Source organism: Coregonus clupeaformis, chromosome 16, assembly GCF_020615455.1.
Source record: "Coregonus clupeaformis isolate EN_2021a chromosome 16, ASM2061545v1, whole genome shotgun sequence".
In the NCBI taxonomy this organism is placed as follows: Eukaryota; Metazoa; Chordata; class Actinopteri; order Salmoniformes; family Salmonidae; genus Coregonus; species Coregonus clupeaformis.
In genome coordinates this window covers 30,952,030-30,973,488 of record NC_059207.1, presented here as the reverse complement: position 1 = coordinate 30,973,488, position 21,459 = coordinate 30,952,030, and the positions used below count along the sequence as shown (strand labels likewise).

Sequence of the window (21,459 nt, the reverse complement as noted above, 5' to 3'; positions counted from 1 at the left end):
AAAGTGTCTGCTAAATGGCATATTATTATTATTATAGGAGAAAACTGAGGATGAATCAACAACATTGTAGTTACTCCACAATACTAACCTAAGAGCCAATTTATGCTTGATCCGAAAATGTGGCCATATGGATGGTTTGACCCAATTGCAGAGCCTCTGGAGGCACGCAGAGGCCAAATTTAGCTCCACACCGCATCGCCATGCGCCTCATAAATTGTTTAACAATGCGGAGGGCTACATATCGCTCCACATTGACATGATCGTTTGACGGTAGGTGAGGGCGGGAGGTCTTGTATAAACACAAACTAATTTCCTTGACAACAGCTCTGCACTGCTCCGCCAAGCGCAAGAAGTTTGAATGCCCTGCCTTCTGCAGAGGCCATGAGATTGACCATGCAGCGCCTTTCATTGACAGAGTGAAAATATGTCCACTAGATAACACAGCCGCAAAGTCAAAACAGCTTTCCAGTGCTTAATTTGAGCCGGAACCTGCCACAACAGGATACAGCACATGGACTGTTTCGTTCCGGAACCAATTTGGCCGGATCCGGTACCTCTCGTGGCATGAAAAATAATTGTCACTTTTCTAATAAACGCAGTCAAAGTTCATTCGAGTTGCCCCCCCTCCTATCTCTCACAGAACTATAATGAGATTCACTTTCTATGACCTCTCTCCCGATCTCTGCTCTGATAGACATGAGCCTGCAACTCTCATCTCTCCAGCATTGCACTTCATAATTTATTTTCTTACAGACCCATGCAAACGATTCTGGAGGAGCTGCAGCAGGCCTGATAAATTGAAATACATTTGCCAAAGTTATAGTTACTGCGGTCTGTTCAGAAATAAATGAAATCATTCAGAATAGCCTACTACCAATGTTCCCTCTAAACGCGAGCAGTAGCCCCGAGACTGCCGCGCAGCTCCGCCGGGACTACCACGCATAAATATCAGCCCACAGAGAGAAGCACGAGATTGAACTTCACTCAACGTTCTAGAGCAGTGGTCACCAACCGGTCGATCGCGAACGACTGGTCGATCTCCAAGGCATTCCTAGTCGATCGCCAAAAACGCCTATAAGAAACCCAACGATAAAGCCTTATCTTCATTTAGGTGCACCCGATACAGCTGCCCTGCGCGCCGGGTAGACGAACTGTTGCCATTTTGAACAATTTAATGTGTCCCGGCGGGCCCAGAGAGCAAATCAAGTGCACTATAACTTACCGCTGACCAATCATATGACTCAGATGACTGCGTCTGCAGTAACGTAGCAGGCGTAAAATAAAGCTACAGCAAAGTTGAAACTGTGAGATTTCAAAACGTTTAAAACCATGACTAGAGAGAGACTGTCAACGAATACAGCAAAGAGATGCTGTTTTTTTGAGTGAGTTCATGTTTAAGTCCTTCCTCAGCACTTTCAACACTTTGTATTCAACACTTTTATAAGCCATAAAATGCGTTCCACTCAGCGCTACAACAAGCACTGCAGCAGTAATGAATGAGTAGGAAAGTGTAGGCTTGCGTTGTTGTTATTATTAGCAGCTTGGGTCTTTTTTAATATTGAGGAATAGTTCACTTTCTCTGTTCATAGGAGGCAGAAATTATGCGGTGCGACTCGAGTTTCACCATCAGCTGGAAGACGGTGTACCTTTTTGGTCAGTGTCAGTGGAGGAAAGGGCGAGCGGAGGGATGTTGAGAGGCGGTCTGTCAGTCTGCTGCTCTATCCCTCCGCTGAGACTGAACATCAGATGCAGGCACCATCAGCCCAGTAAAATAAAAATAAAAAGCAAATTATTTAAAATGTATGGTCACTCAGCTGTGCTTCACAAGAAATACAACAACCCACGGGGGGCCAGTATGAAAAATGTATGCACTCACTAATTGTAAGTCGCTCTGGATAAGAGCGTCTGCTAAATGACTAAAATGTAAATTGGATCACTAAAAAAAACAACTGATCTATTACCGGTGTTATCATATAGCCTACCTCAAATTTTGAAATATAATTTTTAAAAATGGCCCGAACAACAATGCATTAGCAAGGCAATTCAAGCAAAGCCAGTATGCGGTGATAATGTATTGGACCTATAGCTTACTGCACAAACCTCATTGCTAAAGTACTATTTTTAATTGGTTAATGTTGCATAGGCTTACGTTTGCATTTTGACTTAGAAAAGGTTTGGTGATCACTGTTCTATAGTTTTCCCTGTTAACGTTCCCCTTTACTGTGACAATTGTGATCGAATCAACGCAATATTAGCCACTTTCAATGCAGCATACCGAAACAAACCGAACTATGCAAGATATTTTGTTGTAGGCAGAACGCATCGGAGTAGGATTCTATTGCATTGACACGCACTACTCAGCCCCTACTGTACACAGACCCGTGCGGCAGAAACAATCAGAGCTGCAGTATGCCTATATGCAAATAGACCATTGCCACATATGGATCTGTGACATTTACTTTGAACTGTTTACAGCATGAGTGATCGTGAGTAGAGATCAAAGCTTGCTTTGAGATCAAAGCGAGAGCTGCATGTAGCCACGTGTGCACATTTTGTCCTTTGCTAGTTAGTGAGTTATTAGCCCAGTTATAGATAATTTGTAGTCAGGCAATGGGGGTGTGATTGCTTCCTACAAGAGCACAAAACGTACACATTTCTAGACATCTTTGAAAAGCGAGTCAGGTAAAGAGCATTTGTTTGTCTTAAAGGGGCATTGTTGTATTTTGAGACAGGCTTGAATAAGCGAAGTAGCCAATAGGCAGAGGGTAGCAAAAATGTTCTGATTCTCTGTAATAATGGTATGGGAATAATAATGCATTTTATTTTGTAAAGTGGTTTCTTGCATCAAACACAACAACAACATTTTCAGTCACCTCCTTGTCTGAAGGACAAGTTGATAAACAGGTTAATGTCAAGCCCTGCAAGTTTTATTTCTTCTTCTCATGGAAAGTAGGCCTACAATGAACACCACACATTGGCTGCTACTGTAGGCTGAATGATAGAACAGCTATGTTAAAATATTATGGGATGTATTTTCTCCATTGTTTTTTATGGTAGGCCAACAATATGATCAAATAGCCACAGTAGCTTACATGGCCACTGTTAAAACTGTAACTTAAAGCGGGTACAGCCTCAGTGTTCACAGTAAACGCGCAATGGAAGTTGCACAGAATTTTCACAACGCTCAAGTTTGCACTCAGCAAACCTGAAATTTGCTCAGTGTCTAAAAAATGAAGGGAAAATGTATCCCCACCACCTTCTTCAAAAAAGTTTTAATTGCATATCTGAAGAAGTGCAAGCTATTATTAATCACTCCCTGTTCAGGCATTTTCCCCACTGCACTAAAAACTGCTATGGTGAAACCACTTCTGAATAAAAGTAATCTAGATTCTTCAGCTCTTAGACATTTTCAGCCAACCTTCCATTCTTAAGCAAAATTCTGGAGAAATTGGTTTTGATACAGCTAAATGATTCTTGAAAAATTCCAATCTGGTTTTCATGCCCACCACAGCACAGAGACATCCTTAGTTAAAGTTGTAAAAGATCTTAGAGCCAACTAGGGCTGACCCCATTTGGTCGACTGGTCGATTGTTTGTTCGATAGGCTGTTGGTCGACAAAGATTTTTTAGTCGAGCATTCGCAATAATTTTTTGATTTCATGGGGCACAAGACACCTGTTTGATTCACGCCTGTCTCAGTGGACTAATCCATTGCGGAGGCAACGGGGATGGCACAGTCCATCACTCTAAGACATGTGATACTGAAATTGTATATGGTTATATTATGTAAAAATAATGGTGCAACACTAATAAATCTAATATTATTTTATAACAAATGTGCTTTCTCCCACATTGGATACGGTCGCTGTCCGCGGTTCTGAAACATAATCTTCAGTGCGCCATAGAATTGGTGCCTTTCCCTATGTTGCTATGTGCATAATAGCAAAGTTAAGAGAACAATGTGGCGGAGGCAGCAGCTGCAGAGATGAGGAAACAGCCCTTACCTTAGCCTAATTGTCTAAGAAAACTGAGGAAAGAGGAAACCCCAATTGAATTAGGTCTATAATCAATAGACTGTTAAATGTGCCTGGCTTTATAAATCACCAATATATACAGTACCAGTCAAAAGTTTGGACACACCTACTCATTCCAGGTTTTTTCTTTATTTTTACTATTTTCTACATTGCAGAATAATAGTGAAGACATCAAAACTATGAAATAACACATATGGAATCATGTAGTAATCAAAAAAGTGTTAAACAAATAAAAAATATATTTTATATTTGAGATTCTTTAAATAGCCACCCTTTGCCTTGATGACAGCTTTGCAAACACTTGGCATTCTCTCAACCATCTTCATGAGGTAGTCACCTGAAATGCATTTCAATTAACAGGTGTGTCTTCTTAAAAGTTAATTTGTGGAATTTCTTTCCTTCTTAATGCGTTTGAGCCAATCAGTTGTGTTGTGACAAGGTGGTGGTGGGGGTCGCAAAGTGCAGTCGCAAAAATCATCAAGCGCTATGATGTAACTGGCTCTCATGAGGACCGCCACAGGAATGGAAGACCCAGAGTTACCTCTACTGCAGAGGATAAGTTCATTAGAGTTACCAGCCTCAGAAATTGCAGCCCAAATAAATGCTTCACAGAGTTCAAGGAACAGACACATCTCAACATCAACTGTTCAGAGGAGACTGTGTGAATCAGGCCTTCGTGGTCGAATTGCAGCAAAGGAACCACTACTAATGGACACCAATAAGAAGAAGAGACTTGCTTGGGTCAAGAAACACGAGCAATGGACATTAGACTGGTGGAAATCTGTCCTTTGGTCTGGAGTCCAAATTTGAGATTTTTGGTTCCAACCGCCGTGTCTTTGTGAGACGCGGTATGGATGAACGGATGATCTCCGCATGTGTATTTCCCACCGTAAAGCATGGAGGAGGAGGTGTTATGGTGTGGTGGTGCTTTGCTGGTGACGCTGTCTGTGATTTATTTAGAATTCAAGGCACACTTAACCAGCATGGCTTCCACAGCATTCTACAGCGATATGCCATCCCATCTGGTTTGGGCTTAGTGGGACTATCATCTGTTTTTCAACAGGACAATGACCCAACACACCTCCAGGCTATGTAAGGGCTATTTTATAAAGAAGGAGAATGATGGAGTGATGCATCAGATGACCTGGCCTTAATTACAGCTGTCGGCGCCATGCTGGCTCTGGGCATGTTCCCCTGCTTCATGGCTCATCCATAGGTAGACACCTCATAAAGACACGTTCAGACATACAGTACCAGTCAAAGGTTTGGACACACCTACTCATTCCAGGGTTTTTCTTTATTTTTAAAAACTATTTTCTACATTGTAGAATAATAGTGAAGACATCAAAACGATTAAACAAATCAAAATATATTTGATATTCTTCAAAGTAGCCACCCTTTGCCTTGATGACAGCTTTGCACACTCTTGGCATTCTCTCAACCAGCTTCATGAGGTAGTCACTTTCAAAGTTCTTGACATTTTCAGGATTGACTGACCTTCATGTCTTAAAGTAATGATGGACTGTCGTTTCGCTTTGCTTATTTGAGCTGTTCTTGCCATAACATGGACTTGGTCTATCTTCTGTATACCACCCCTACCTTGTCACAACACAACTGATTGGCTCAAACGCATTAAGAAGGAAAGAAATTCCACAAATTCACTTTTAACAAGGCACACCTGTTAACTGAAATGCATTCCAGGTGACTACCTCATGAAGCTGGTTGAGAGAATGCCAAGAGTGTGCAAAGCAGTCATCAAGGCAAAGGGTGGCTACTTTGAATATATTTTGATTTGTTTAACACTTATTTGGTTACTACATGATTCGATATGTGTTATTTCATAGTTTTGATGTGTTCACTATTATTCTACAATGTAGAAAATAGTCAAAATAAAGAAAAACCCTTGAATGAGTACGTGTCCAAACTTTTGACTGGTACTGTATATTCATTTACATGTATTAGTAAGTTAGTACTTTACTCTGCAACTGTTCTGGGCCTTAACAGCCAGGGGCTATAGGAGTTCTCCTCAGCTCAGCTCAGATGCTCAGTCTCACTACTGAGACAAATGCTAATCTCTGCATTTGGTTTGGTTGAGGCCCACTTCAGTTGACACTCGGGTATCTTTCTTTTTGTTTTGGAAGTTCTGCAAGTTCTTCACTGGGTGGTGTTTTCATGACATATCTCCTGCCACTGTTACAGCTTTGACAAAAGATAGTGGCCAGCCAAGATTGGGGTTACTCAGACAGAAGGGACTGCACAGTGTGGCCTCAGCTCATGGATCAGAAATCAGTCACCTCACAACCTGAGGGCACCGCTAAGTATTCTAACTACAAGGCGCAATGTTCACTGGCAGTGGGCTACAGGATAAACGTTACCCAGAGGCTAGGCTTAGGAGATTATCCATTCCTATTTGAAAACATTCTGTCCTACAGCAAACAACCTAAAAAAAAAAACTGGCCTATTCACTTTCCACAGGCAGTACTTTCTCTATAAGAAACACATGACTGCATCCTGCAGTAACTCCCTACCAACTGAATCACTCAATGTGGGCTAGCAGCCAATCCTGAATGTCCTCAAGTTCAGTCAACTCACTTGGTGACGCAAACGATTCCAAATTCCATTTTAATTCACTTAAACAAGGGAACCAAAAATGAGAAACTAATTGGAATCAAATGAACAAAATAATGGCTCACAGAGTAAAACTAGAACAGCAGTGGGAGAAAAAAAACGATCCTTGGTTCTCTGTGATATTGAGAGTGCATGTTAAGCTCTCCCCAAGCAGCTGCAGGATCTTGTTTTTAACCAATTAAAACCTCTGCCTTAGAATCATACCTGAAATATCATACTTTACATTATACCGGTGGCTAAACACTGGAACCTCTTTTGATGCATTCAGTATTATTATTATTCCAGTCTTTCCATTATCATTGTCTGAGTGGACACATTGTTTGCAGAGTGCACAACCTATGCTACACTTGTGAGAAATAAGTTTTGGTTTATTTCATTGTGTCATTGTCTTTTGGTTTGGAGCGCTCCTGTCAATGTTGAGTAAGGACACGCACGCATAGAAGTAGGCCTATAGGCTACCTGGCCTGCGCGCAAATGTAGGCATTTAAATGTGCCCATTTGGGGATCTGATAGTATTTCTGATTGGCTTAACGCGCACCACCACTAATGACATGTGGAGCTTCTCAAAGTAATATTTTCTTCACCTAAAACCGCAAACAAACAAAGTCTGTTTTTACATCCATTGAGAATTACAATAGTTCCTCAATGTATTTGAAAAATCTTTCCAGCTCTCTCCCTTTTGATAACCACTTAGCGTGAAATTGAAAAATGTCATGCTCTGATCCAGTGGAAACGTCATAAAATAGGCCTACCTGATTCCTTCTTATCAGTGCTTGACTTGGACTGAAACTGGTACTATAGTTAGGTGCAGGAGCTCCACAATACGTTTGAGCTAATATTCTATAAGAGGAACAGGAGCTCAAGCAGTAGAAATTTTGAGGTGCTCGTACTCAGCTCCAGTGAGCTCCTGCCCAAGTCAAGCACTGCTTCTTATCCCTTGCGCAAATAGCCTACAGCTGTGTCTGTCCCGAGCTCACTGGCGCAGGAAACACTGAGGCCCCAGAATACTTTATACAATGTTGCAATCGGCCGGACCCAAGTTAATAGTTGGTACAATGTTTCAAGTTCGTTGCAGACAGGCCATGTGTAGCCAATGTGATTTATAGGATTATTTTTTTTCCCCCCAGGATATTTTCTACCTGCAGGCTGCAATGTTTTTATTTGTTGGCTTTATGTAGGCTATTTTTACATAGTTGGCAATGGCAACAAAAGATTAACCACATGACAATGATTTTGAGATATGAAACGTTCTTATAAATTAAATGAAACTGTTTCATGAAAATTTTAAAATGAAAACCATAACTGGCACGCAGATCGGTAGAAATGGTAAGATAAATTGGCATTCAACATGAGAAAGGTTGCCGACTCCTCGTGTAGCCTATTACCGGCAACTTCAGGAGAGTAACGGCAGAATCTGCGAAAGCCAGCAGGAGCGGGAGGAGAATAGATGGGTCAGGTTAAGGTTAAAATCTCTGGCGCCCTCTTGAGACATTTGTCTTATTTCATCAAACCGTAAGCTTAAAGCATCAGATAAGCTCAATGCATATAGTTGATTTTATTCAAACACATATATATATATATATGGAAAAATACATGTTTAAAAATGTTGACCAATCAATTAGTCGAAACAACAGATGACTTTCGGTCTATGAAGATTTATTTTGTCGGGGACAGCCCTACTGCCAAATGACAAACCCTCAGTGTCCTGTTTTGATTGATACGGAACAGATGTAGGCCTACTACTGAACACAACCAGCAGCCACACATACTGTAGTCCTACTTAACCACTAATCTGCCTAAGCTACACACGACACGTCTGGAATATGCTAATAATCAGCCAGACACTGTCCACCTCAACTCGGGTGCACTCACTCATCTGGTGTGCTTTCCAGGCCAGCAGGTAGAGAGACTCATCAGACAAAGCAACAAATAGGCTAACCAAACAAAACAACAACAATTACAACACTGTCTCTAAGATGGACAGAGTAATGAAGTTAATTTGTCTCGAGTTTTGGGACCATTTACCAACTTTGCCTGGCAGCCCAAACTTCCATTGGGTCCTGTCCTTTGGTTGTATGGTAGGTACTCACCTGCATGTTTGTGGTGGGGATGTGCTTTCTGGTCCTGAGGACTGCTGCCCTGCTGCAGGAAGAGGGCGGCACCCTTCACCATGAAGAAGCTCTCGCTCAGGCTGCAAAAGCACAACAGATGAAGAGAGCAGTTAGAAACTCTGGATCAAGCAGCAATCTGGGCAGACTGAGCCACATGGTCACTCACAGTTCAGCACTGTGCAAACTGTTCCAGTTCTAATTTATAACAGAATCCTTACACCTTTTACAGCCCTATGTTACAGAGGGAGTGAAGATAAGGAGAGCAGGTAAGTCATACAGTGAGGGAAAAAAGTATTTGATCCCCTGCTGATTTCGTATGTTTGCCCACTGACAAAGACATGATCAGTATATAATTTTAATGATAGGTTTATTTGAACATTGAGAGACAGAATAACAACAAAAAAATCCAGAAATACGCATGTCAAAAATGTTATAAATTGATTTGCATTTTAATGAGGGAAATAAGTATTTGACCCCTCTGCAAAACATGACTTAGTACTTGGTGGCAAAACCCTTGTTCGCAATCACAGAGGTCAGACGTTTCTTATAGTTGGCCACCAGGTTTGCACACATCTCAGGAGGGATTTTGTCCCACTCCTCTTTGCAGATCTTCTCCAAGTCATTAAGGTTTCGAGGCTGACGTTTGGCAACTCGAACCTTCAGCTCCCTCCACAGATTTTCTATGGGATTAAGGTCTGGAGACTGGCTAGGCCACTCCAGAACCTTAATGTGCTTATTCTTGAGCCACTCCTTTGTTGCCTTGGCTGTGTGTTTTGGGTCATTGTCATGCTGGAATACCCATCCACGACCCATTTTCAATGCCCTGGCTGAGGGAAGGAGGTTCTCACCCAAGATTTGACGGTACATGGCCCCGTCCATCGTCCCTTTGATGCGGTGAAGTTGTCCTGTCCCCTTAGAAGAAAAACACCCCCAAAGCATAATGTTTCCACCTCCATGTTTGACGGTGGGGATGGTGTTCTTGGGGTCATAGGCAGCATTCCTCCTCCTCCAAACACGGCGAGTTGAGTTGATGCCAAAGAGCTCGATTTTGGTCTCATCTGACCACAACACTTTCACCCAGTTCTCCTCTGAATCATTCAGATGTTCATTGGCAAACTTCAGACGGGCCTATATATGTGCTTTCTTGAGCAGGGGGACCTTGCGGGCGCTGCAGGATTTCAGTCCTTCACGGCGTAGTGTGTTACCAATTGTTTTCTTGGTGACTATGGTCCCAGCTGCCTTGACATCATTGACAAGATCCTCCCGTGTAGTTCTGGGCTGATTCCTCACCGTTCTCATGATCATTGCAACTCCACGAGGTGAGATCTTGCATGGAGCCCCAGGCTGAGGGAGATTGACAGTTCTTTTGTGTTTCTTCCATTTGCAAATAATCGCACCAACTGTTGTCACCTTCTCACCAAGCTGCTTGGTGATGGTCTTGTAGCCCATTCCAGCCTTGTGTAGGTCTACAATCTTGTCCCTGACATCCTTGGAGAGCTCTTTGGTCTTGGCCATGGTGGAGAGTTTGGAATCTGATTGATTGATTGCTTCTGTGGACAGGTGTCTTTTATACAGGTAACAAACTGAGATTAGGAGCACTCCCTTTAAGAGTGTGCTCCTAATCTCAGCTCGTTACCTGTATAAAAGACACCTGGGAGCCAGAAATATTTCTGATTGAGAGGGGGTCAAATACTTATTTCCCTCATTAAAATGCAAATTAATTAATAACATTTTTGACATGCGTTTTTCTGGATTTTTTTGTTGTTATTCTGTCTCTCACTGTTCAAATAAACCTACCATTAAAATTATAGACTGATCATTTCTTTGTCAGTGGGCAAATGTACAAAATCAGCAGGGGATCAAATACTGGGACCAGACAGTGTTTAATCTAGGGCTTCAGGTCAGGAGGCCCAGACAGGCACTGAGATGAGGATACATCTTGGGTGTTGGCTGCCACTATTTCTGCCACTAAACCCAATAGGAAAGGTCCAGCAGTAAGCCAGGTTTGAGAGGGAGCTGGAGCCTCAACCTACAGCAGCTATGAATCAAGCTTTGATCATGAACGCTTATCTGTCCTTTTTCCCTTGCATGAGCTGCTGCATTCTGATGGGATCTGTCAGGTCTCTGCTGGCCCAGCTAAATGCAAAACATCTTGAATAATTAGCTGCAGTATTTTGTAACGCATTCCGTGGAGCTACACACAGCATTTATACGTCTCACCTGTCTAGGCTATATGGCAAACCTCTCATTGACTTCCTGAGCAATCTGCAGGTGACAATTAATATAGCATGGTGATGGTGAAAGACAAAGTAGGGCTGAAGCTGTTCTCCATGCTAGCTCCAATTAATCGCTTACACTGTGCTTTCAGAATGAGTCTCTCGCCAGGCTCATAAATCCACCTGACAGAAGGGCGGAACACATACCCAATGTACCCTGTTTGTGCAGTCTAGCAAACCAGCATGTCATTGGAAAGTACAGGTGTGATGAGAGACAGGAACAAAACCAACACCTAACAGGAAAACTAGACAACACCAAAGCCTATGTATTGTTAAATGTCTAAACCAGTATTTCAGGTGAGACAATAAATGCCATAGGTTGCGCTGATGACAAAAGTCTGGTTGAAAAGGGGGTTAGTCTAAACATTCTGGGGTCACATATTTAAGCCCTGTGAGGGTCAAGAACCATCCCTGAGTTAGCCCACCACCCCCTTCCTTCATTGTCTGTCCCTGACTGGACTTCCTGTGTCCAGGCCAGAGGAGGAAGAGGCCTGGCCCAAGCATACAATAACACTGAAATAACAGGCTCTGCTTTGTGCCGCAGTCACACTAAAATTCCTGCCCCCCGACCACAGAGACAGAGTTCCATAGTGACAGGCCCATGGGGGTGGCCGGCTGCTAATCACAAGAGCCTTTGTTTCACTTTGGCCTTGTGTTTCTCTCCTCCTTTCCCCTGTTTTTAAATGTATGGGGCTGTGTGGAGACTCCTGTCAGGGAATGATGAATATGAGGTAGAACTGCAGCTTGCTAAGTCTATAGGAGGAAATGGAGCACCTCCTTCAAACATCATGTCACTGTGTGTGCAGTTACAGTGTGGGAAAGCCACTAGAGATAATCCTCATCAAACACCTTTTCCAATTCTACCTCCTTCATCTAGCTTACCACTTTGAGCTGCCTTCAGCATTCCCTGTGATATCTCGGCAGGATATCAATCTATTATAGAATTGTAAACATACAGTATTTCTCTCTTACTAGAAAAAAATGAAAGTTTCATTCTATTTTGTTGGAATCTACACATAGTACACGCAATGCTGTATGATCCATTGAAATATGCTGCATGCGTAAACCACAGTGAGAAACCAACCGGAGGATGTGTTGAACGTGAACCGTCCTCTCCTTTCCTGCCATGTAAATCACCAGCCCTCCACCATGATCCATACTAAGACAGTCTAATTAACTAGCTTCTGTTCTGCTCTACTCTGGTGTCTCCAGTCCTCCGGCACCCACCCTGCTATCAGCCTCTCCACTAACACCAGGGCTAAAAATATATCTGCTATCACGGCACACAAAGACAACAACAGAGAGGCATGCCAAATAGCCTCAATGATCCCTTATGATTATAGAGTAGGCCTACCTATTCTTCAGGGAGAGAAAAGAAGACAGGCTCTTCACTCTGAATGAGCAGAATTCATACAATCGGCAAGTGTATGACTACTTTTAGTATCAGGCTTGTTATGCGCATTAACTTGATCCCATGATTGCTCTACAGTTGATCTATGGAAGTTTCAAGCCAGTAGCTAGGCTATATAGACACGCCTCTGTGTGTATTTGGACAGTGAAGCAAATGTTTTACATTTGTCTCTATACTCCAGCATTTTGGATTTGAGATTAAATGTTTCATATGAGGCGACAGTACAGAATGTCACCTTTTATTTGATGGTATTTTCATACATATATGTTTTACCATTTAGAAATTAAAACACTTTATATATCTAGTCCCCCCATTTGAAGTCATAAGTATTTGGACAAATGTATTCACTTTAAGGGTATTCAAGTAGTAAAAAGTGTAGTATTTGGTCCCATATTCCTTGCACGCAATGACTACATCAAGCTTCTGACTCTACAAACTCGTTGGATCCATTTGCAGTTTGTTTTGGGTTATGTTTTGCCCAATAGGAACTGGATGGTGAATAATGACTGGAGTAATTTTCTACATTAATCCTGATAATGTAATGGCATGATTAAAGAAAAATCATGAACACATCTTGAATAATGATGATTGAGAAAGTTACAGAGGCTACAAAAAAACATGCTAACCTCTCACCATTACAAAGAGGAGGTTAGCATGTTTTGGGGGGGTATGATCTTTGTCCCTCTTCAACCTTCACACTCATCATCATTCACAATTAATTCATGATTATCCATAATTACTGTAGAAGTGTTCAGAAAGATATTCTATTCTTACTTAGAATAAACGTGACTCAAATTACACAACACATTATTCACCATTCACTTCCTATTGGGCAAAACATAATCCGAAACACAACCAAAACAAGCTGCAAAAATATCCACATTTCACAAGCTTGATGTAGCAGTCATTGTGTCCAAATATAGAGGGAAGTGTAACATTTAAGATGGACGGACAAGTTAGCAGGACAGATTGTGTAAGTACACAATAACATCCCAGTAGCCTTCCTAATGCATTTGTACACCACTGAGTTATCTGTCGTACACATCCATACATTCTACACAACTAAGAAGCACTGGGTGCACTCCTGTCTTAGAACCACACAGGCACACACTTAAATAATCTTATAGCATTTCTATTCTTGTAGATCACACACTACATCTATGAGGGACCGGTTCAGAAATCCCCACCCACTCTACACAGAAGCACTCTGCTAAACTCACATGCAGCATATCTCACTCTGGGTCAGCACAGCGTTCTCAACAAAATAGGGCAGCATCTTCAGTACAGCCTCCTGAGGGGACTCCACCACCAGATGCATTCTGTTGACCGGCCAGAGAGAATTCTAGCCTCTCCCCTGTCTGCTCTGCAGCCCTCGTCTTTAGATCCAAGAAACAGAGTTGGAGTAAAGTAATGTAAAGAGAGAGATAGCTTCAGGGCCTGACCCAACCCCTGGGTAACAGACTGACAGTTACTTAGTCCGGTCTCATCTGTGAGATGTAGGTAGGCGGCTGCCTGCTGCTCTGTAGTGGCACTGAGTAGAGCACTGAAGAAAAGCCAAGTCAGAGTGCTCCTGCCTAAGAAGACTTGCTGCTGCGCACTGTCTCCACCCGCAGCCTGAGGCAGAGGCTTGTGTTCTTCTGCCTCCCTCATTCTCTCTCACACGCTCACAAAATCAAACTCCCCTCTCTCTCTCCCTCACACAATCAAACCTCCTAATTTCTCACACATATTCAAACTCACAGACTCAAACGTACGCACAAATAAACGGGACACTGTTTAGCCAGAAGTGTTACGAATCCAGAGGATTTCAGATGTTTGACTACCTCTTTTCTCAGCATCAATTCTTCCCCGGGCATGAAATCCATCCTTATTTAATCAATTCAATTCTAAGAAGGCAACCAAACAATGTGTCTGTCCTAGTTCTCAGCTGCAGAGCAACAGGTTTCCACTTCAGTGGGGGAAAATAAGGTCCTCATCCAGGATCTTATACCGCTGTCCAACAGAAACCTGCTCTCCAAGACCTCAGAGAATGGCTTTCTTTCTTCCCTTCTCTGGGACCAGCAAAGCTACTTGTTCAATTGCACACCAAAAAAAGATTTAAAGAAATTGGATTCTTTGCCAAAAATTCAGAATGGATGTCTTGATCTCCTTAGCTAGTAGGCTGCATGCCACCCAACAAGTCAACTGACTCCAAGGCAGCGCTGCCAGGGAGCTCCTCACGTGGACCAAGCATGGATGGGGAGGCTGACACACACAGCTCTGCCTAAATCCCATTAACCTCAGGGGTGGGACCTGCCCATCTCCCTCCTTTAAGACTGGCCACTGCCGCCTCTCACTCACTCCCATTCCCATCTGTCCCACACATTGTTACTGTTAGTCACTCCACACTTGTGTCATATATGGAGCGGGGTGGATATGGGGGTTAGGAAGGGAGAACTTTAGAAAGAGTTGAGGAGTATGTATTAGGCCTATGTTATGGTGAGGTAGACTCCTCTTTTCTCAAACACACACGCACTCAAGTCATTAAACTCATCTGAGAGGATTTGCTGGCATAGACAAAGGCAGGAGCTCTAGGACACAGCTAAAAACACCATCTCCTCGTCAACAGGAAGAGCTCTGTGATACCTAGCCAACAGGCTACTAGCTAGTAAACTGACCTCTAGCCGGAAAACTCCTTCAAAACTCCTGGAAAACTAATGTGATCGATTTAGTCAGGAATAGTGAAACGATTAGCCGAAGGTGGTGCTGAGGACAGCTTTGGTAGAGGGAGAACCCAGGCCTAAACCATGTGACTGGGCACCCAGCTAACAATTCTAAGGAGAGAGAACATTTTTGTAACATTACCCATAATGTTCTCCTAATGTTTGAGTGTCCAGTTATCCATTAGTAAGGGGAACATTCTACCTATGTTAGTAAAAACCTTCTGAGAACTTTTTTTTGCATGTTTTGGTGTTACTTAGGAGAACATTCCCTTAATGTCAAACAGAAAGTGGTTACAATGTTCTCAGAATATACAACATTAATGTTCTAGATGCGTTTTATGGGACGCTTAAAGAACATTAATGTGTCCAGTTTTCTGAGAGTTAGGAGAATATTCCATCAACGTCACATCAAACATACACAGAACATGGTTGCCATGTTCTCAGAATATAAGATATTGACGTTCTAGACACGCTTCATGAGAACGTTGCTAAAACATTCCTGTGTCCTTGTCTTTTATTTTTTCCTTTTTGAGGTCAACTGTTAAATCCACTTTAAATCAGTGTAGATGAAGGGGAGTAAACAGGTTAAAGAAGGATTTTTAAGCCTCAAGACAATTAAGACATGGATTGTGTATATGTGGCATTCAGCGGGTGAATGGGCAAGACAAAATATTGAAGTGCCTTTGAACATGGTATGGTAGTAGGTGCCAGGTCCACCGGTTTGAGTGTGTCAAGAACTGCAACATTGCTGGGTTTTTCACGCTCAACTGTTTCCCGTTGTGTGTCAGGAATGGTCCACCACCCAAAGGACATCCAGCCAACTTGACACAAGTGTGGGAAGCATTGTAGTCAACATGGGCCAGCATCCCTGTTGAACGCTTGACACCTTGTAGAGTCCATACCCCGACAAATTGAGGCTGTTCTGAGGGCAAAAGGGGGTGCAACTCAATATTAGGAAGGTGTTCCTAATGATGTGTACACTCAGTGTATATTGCTAAGGAAGTGAGAGTAGGGCAACTCCCTTAGCGGATCTCGAACCCAGGCCACCAGCACCAATGACAAATGCCCTAACCACTGTCCCAATAAGGGATATCTTTACAGCATGTGCTTATTGAGCCATATAGTTAGGCCCTGTACAGAATAAACCATAAACCCTCCTCTGTAGATACTTTTGCAGATCTGAAACAACTTGATAGATGTAAGCAATATGGTGAATGCACTTTGAAGTAAATCTCTGCTCTGTTAAAAGTACACTCAATAAATTGTTTTATTGATCATAATGATTCAGGAGTATCATTAAAACAGGTTAATATGCCCCACCAACATTAGACAACTCTACAGAAAGCCCTTCAATTGCTGAAATAAATCAATAATATCAATGATGAGAATAGTCAGATTAACTGATACCTGACACGGACATGGTGGCGTAGTAGGAAGATCAGAGTACCGTGAACTAAGAGGTAGTGAGTTCAAATCCCAGGTGAGGACATGTTGAATAATAATTACTGTATAAATGAACATGCACAACGTAATCATGTATGTAAAATATGTAAGTTGAAAACACTATGTTAAAAGCACTGTGTGTAAGTATCCTTTGCCAACAGACAAAGAGCTATGACTGGATCAGTGGTTCACCAATCAGTGGCTCGGCAAGAAGACGTGATGTGTAATGAGTTTTTCTTTGGCCACAAATGTTCTTGCAACGTTCTCATTTAACGTGTCTAGAACATTAATATCTTGTGTTCTGAGAACATGGTAACCCCGTTCTGGGTAAGTTCCATTTGACATTAAGAGAATGGTCTCTTGGAAACATTCCTTGCACATCATGGGAACATTCCTATGAAAACGTTAGTTAATGACCTAATGACGCTCTTAAGGGAACATTCTCTAAAGTTGTGGGAACATTTGTTGTTAGCTGGGCATTAATATAATTACTACTGCAGCCAGATGGGCCTACGATACCTTGGACCGGTCTGAACTGCCAGTAATCTTCTCCTCTGAATCACCAGGTGTTTGCAAGGTGTTTACACTCTGAAGAGGACTCTCCACACAGAGAGGTTGCAGAAGGGGAGTCGCTACGTGCCAGGTTGGTTATTCATGGGTCCAGGGCTTGCTGCACACACCAGCACAATGGAAGAAAAGCCTCTTCTCAGGGCTGGCTAGCCGATGTTGGCGTTTTACCGCTGACACAACTGAAGGGGTAGGAGGGTAGGGGGGTATGGAGGGGGACAACCTCAACTACTCAGGTGTCAGTTGGAGGAGATGGATTGTAAGGAAAGGAAACAATGACATCAGCCTGCTCCCTATTAATAGGCAGCACACACACACAAATGCCTCAAGTTCAGAATTCTGAGTATCTGTCCAACAACCACAGGGCCCTGCCCACAATCCCAAAGTTCACAAACTAAATGCCTTGCTGAACAAATGCCTTCCTGACTAATTTGAATTGCATAAACCACTCTAGATAAGTGTATTTTCTAAGTAAGCAAACACAGCATGTTGCATCAAGTCAAGACCCGAATGAAATAACACTTGACAGATGGGAGTTCTCCTGTATGTGAGATAAAACTGTCTCTCTCCTGTTTGTGCAAGTGCAACGCTTCAGTAAATGTTCTCCCAGTGAAGACCCCACCTCTCAACCTCACACACACACACACACACTTGCTCTTGCCTGATTCTGCTACCCTGTTGGTATGTTTGGTGAAATCATTGGTTGGTACAGTGCCGTTGCCACCTGGATGATGTTACAGTGTTTATGTTGGCCCACTACACTAAGGCCTGGTCTTGTCATCCTTATCTAGTTCAGCAGGGTGGGAGCAGCGAGTGCTAACACACACTCACTCCATTGCAACACTGCAGTAGTAGTGCCCTACATCAATGGTTTTGATTCCCTAACTTTTTGTTATGACCAACCTAAACCCATTTCAAATATCTTGTACAATGCCTTCAGAAAGTATTCATACCCCTAGACTTACTCCACATTTTGTTGTGTTACAGCCTGAATTCGAAATGGATTAAATATATGTTTCTCACCCATCTACACACAATGACTAAGTGAAAACATGTTTAGAAATGTTGGATCATTTATTGAAAATGAAATACAGAAATATCTCATTTACATAGGTATTACATTTACATAAGAATCACCTTTGGCAGCGATTACAGTTTTGAGTCTTTCTGGGTAAGTCTCTAAGAGTTTTGCACACCAGGATTGTCCAATATTTGCCCATTATTTTCAAAATTCTTCAAGCTCTGTCTTGCTACAAAACCATTTTTAAGTCTTGCCATAGATTTTCAAGCAGATTTAAGTCAAAACTGTAATTTGCCCACTCAGGAACATTCACGGTCTTCTTGGTAAGCAACTCCAGTGTAGATTTGGCCTTCTGTTTTAGGTTATTGGCCTGCTGAAAGGTGAATTCATCTCCCAGTGTCTGGTGGAAAGCAGACTGTACCAGGTTTTCCTCTAGGATTTTGCCTGTGCTTAGCTCCATTCTGTTTATTTTTTATTCTGAAAGACTCCCCAGTCCTTAACAATTACAAGCATTACCATAACATATAGCCACCACTATGCTTGAAAATATGGAGAATGGTAATCAGTAATGTGTTGTATTGTATTTTCCCCAAACATAATACTTTGTACTCTGGACAAAAAGTTAATTGCTTTGCCACATTCTTTGCAGTATAACTTTAGTGCCTTGTTGTAAACAGGATGCATGTCTTTGAATACTTTCTGTACAGGATTCCTTCTTTTAACCTATACGGGACGGTTGAGCTAACGTGCGCTAATGTGATTAGCATGACTGTTGTAAGTAACAGCAAACTTTCCAGGACATAGACATGTCTTATATGGGCAGAAAGCTTAAATTCTTGTTAATCCAACTGCACTGTCCAATTTACAGTAGCTATTACAGTGAAACAATACCATGCTATTGTTTGAGGAGTGTGCACAACAACAAAAAACGTATCACAGCAACTGGTCTGATACATTCACCTCTGAAGGTAAATAATGTACTTACATTCTGTAATCTTGCTCTGATTTGTCATCCTGAGGGTCCCAGAGATAAAATGTAGCATAGCTTTGTTTGATAAAATAAATTTTTATATTCAAATGTAGGAACTGGGTTCTACAGTTTGAACCCTTGCTGTCTCTGGCTCCACACCGACCCCGCCCGGCCATCTAGATGTGTGAAAGTTAGTGTATAAGCTAACGATCCATCATGTATGACATTCCTGGGAGTGTGTAAACTTACATTTTATATTACCATATAATTTGTGTATGTTCTCTATAGTTATGTACTTGAAAATGTATCAATTGACCAATTCGGCACATTTGGGCAGACTTGATACAAAATAGTCCAGAATTGCAATGCTTCACTGGATCAATCTGAAACTTTGCACACACACTGCTGCCATCTAGTGGCCAAAATCTAAATTGTGCCTAAACTGCAATATTATATTGTGGCCTTTCTCTTGATGATGGAACAAAAAACAAAAAAACAACATGTTTTTTTGTTTGCATTATCTTTTACCAGATCTAATGCATTATATTCTCCTACATTAATTTCACATTTCCACAAACTTCAAATCCCTGAGCAGCTTCCTTCCTCTCCGGCAACTGAGTTAGGAAGGACGCCTGTATCTTTTTAGCGACTGGGTGTATTGATACACCATCCAAAGTGCAATAAATAACTTCACCATGCTCAAAGGGATATTCAACGTCTGCCTTTTTTTTTACCATCTACCAATAGGTGCCCTTCTTTGAGAGGCATTGGAAAACCTCCCTGGTCTTTGTGGTTGAATCTGTGTTTGAATTTCACTGCTCTACTGAGGGACCTTACAGATCATTGTATGTGTGGGGTACAGAGATGAGGTAGCCATTCAAAAATCATGTTAAACACAGTGAGTCCATGCAACTTATTATTTGACTTTGTAAGCAAATGTTTATTCCTGAACTTTAGGCTTGCCATAACAATGAATACATGTTGACTCAATATATTTAAGCTTTTCATTTTTAATTAATTTGTAAACATTTCTAAAAACATAATTCCACTTTGACATTATGGGGTATTGTGTGTAGGCCAATGACACAAAATATCAATTTAAATTAAGGCTGTAACACAACAAAATGTGGAAAACGTCAAGGGGTGTGAATAATTTCTGAAGGCACTGTAGGAGTTGTGGCCCATCAAAGAGACAACATCATGTTCTAACTACAACACCATTTTTTTATCACAAGCCCAAGAGGGAATGGCCACAACCCACCATTTGTTAAAAAGACTGTGAAACATGAACACTTCACAAAGATTCTGTTGGGTCCCTTCTAGGATGCTACAGACATAGAACACACACAAAGATGCCAGGGACATAGATGACCAGATGTTTAATGTACAACATGTTCACAGGTCAGGTGGTGGATTGAGACCTAAAAATAAAATATTTCATGTCTCCACATGCCTAATAAAACTCAATACATTGCATTACCCATTACGTAAGTGGAGGTTTTTTGGCAGTTAAAGACATGCTCCGGTACTTTGGCGACTAGTAAGTATTTTTTAAACCTCCCGCTTTGGGCTGGATGTGTCAATGTGTAGTTCATACATGCCTAATCTAGGAGCAGAATTACTTTCTTACCTCAATTAGACACGAAATCCCTAGTTTGAAAGTTACTTTTCTGGAAGTCATTTTCCCTACATTTACCCCCATGTGGGCCAGCTCCCTAGCAATTCGAGTTTCAGCCAATGAGCTCCTGCCCCTCACTATTTGAGTGACAGCTAGCAAGATGCGCACACAGTAGAGCCAGAGAGAGAGAATGATGTGGTGCACATATCTGCACATTTGTGAGGTGGTACGCAACTTTCGGGGACCATTTTTGGCTCGTGGGTGCTACTTTCAGAACTTCTGGCTAAAAAAGTATACAAAAGTACCAGAGAATATCTTTAAGTTGTGTAATATAGTGTATTATATCCCATACTGAACCGATGAGACCTGGAGGCAAGACAGGCCTTAACTCGTATCTCACCGATGTCATTCCTGAGTACGTGCATCACTTTGAGTGCCAAAATCGCATAACCAGAAGAAAGTACATTCTCAGAAGAAATTCTATGAGTAGGGTCGTTACGTGTCATTTCAGCAAGCCATGACACCCACCATATAACATAGTTCTGAAATCGTTTCTGCACCCAAATTGGCAATTTTTGAATTCATATAATATTCAATACAGGGGTTCCCAAACTTCTTTGGCCAACGACCTCATTTTGATATCTGAAAATTCTCACGACCCCACCCATGTGAAAAAAAG

General features: G+C 41.9%; 1 protein-coding gene across 2 annotated transcripts in view; it reads right to left on the bottom strand.

Annotated features, from left to right (window-relative positions):
* The window catches only part of LOC121584909 (protein phosphatase Slingshot homolog 1-like), a 45,194-nt gene that overhangs the window by 9,894 nt on the left and 13,841 nt on the right, over window positions 1-21,459 (bottom strand). For both annotated transcript variants that reach the window (XM_041901154.2, XM_041901155.2), the window contains exon 3: window positions 8,752-8,852. In XM_041901154.2, coding sequence (XP_041757088.2) covers window positions 8,752-8,852 — 101 coding nt within the window. The remainder of the gene's footprint in view (window positions 1-8,751; window positions 8,853-21,459) is intronic.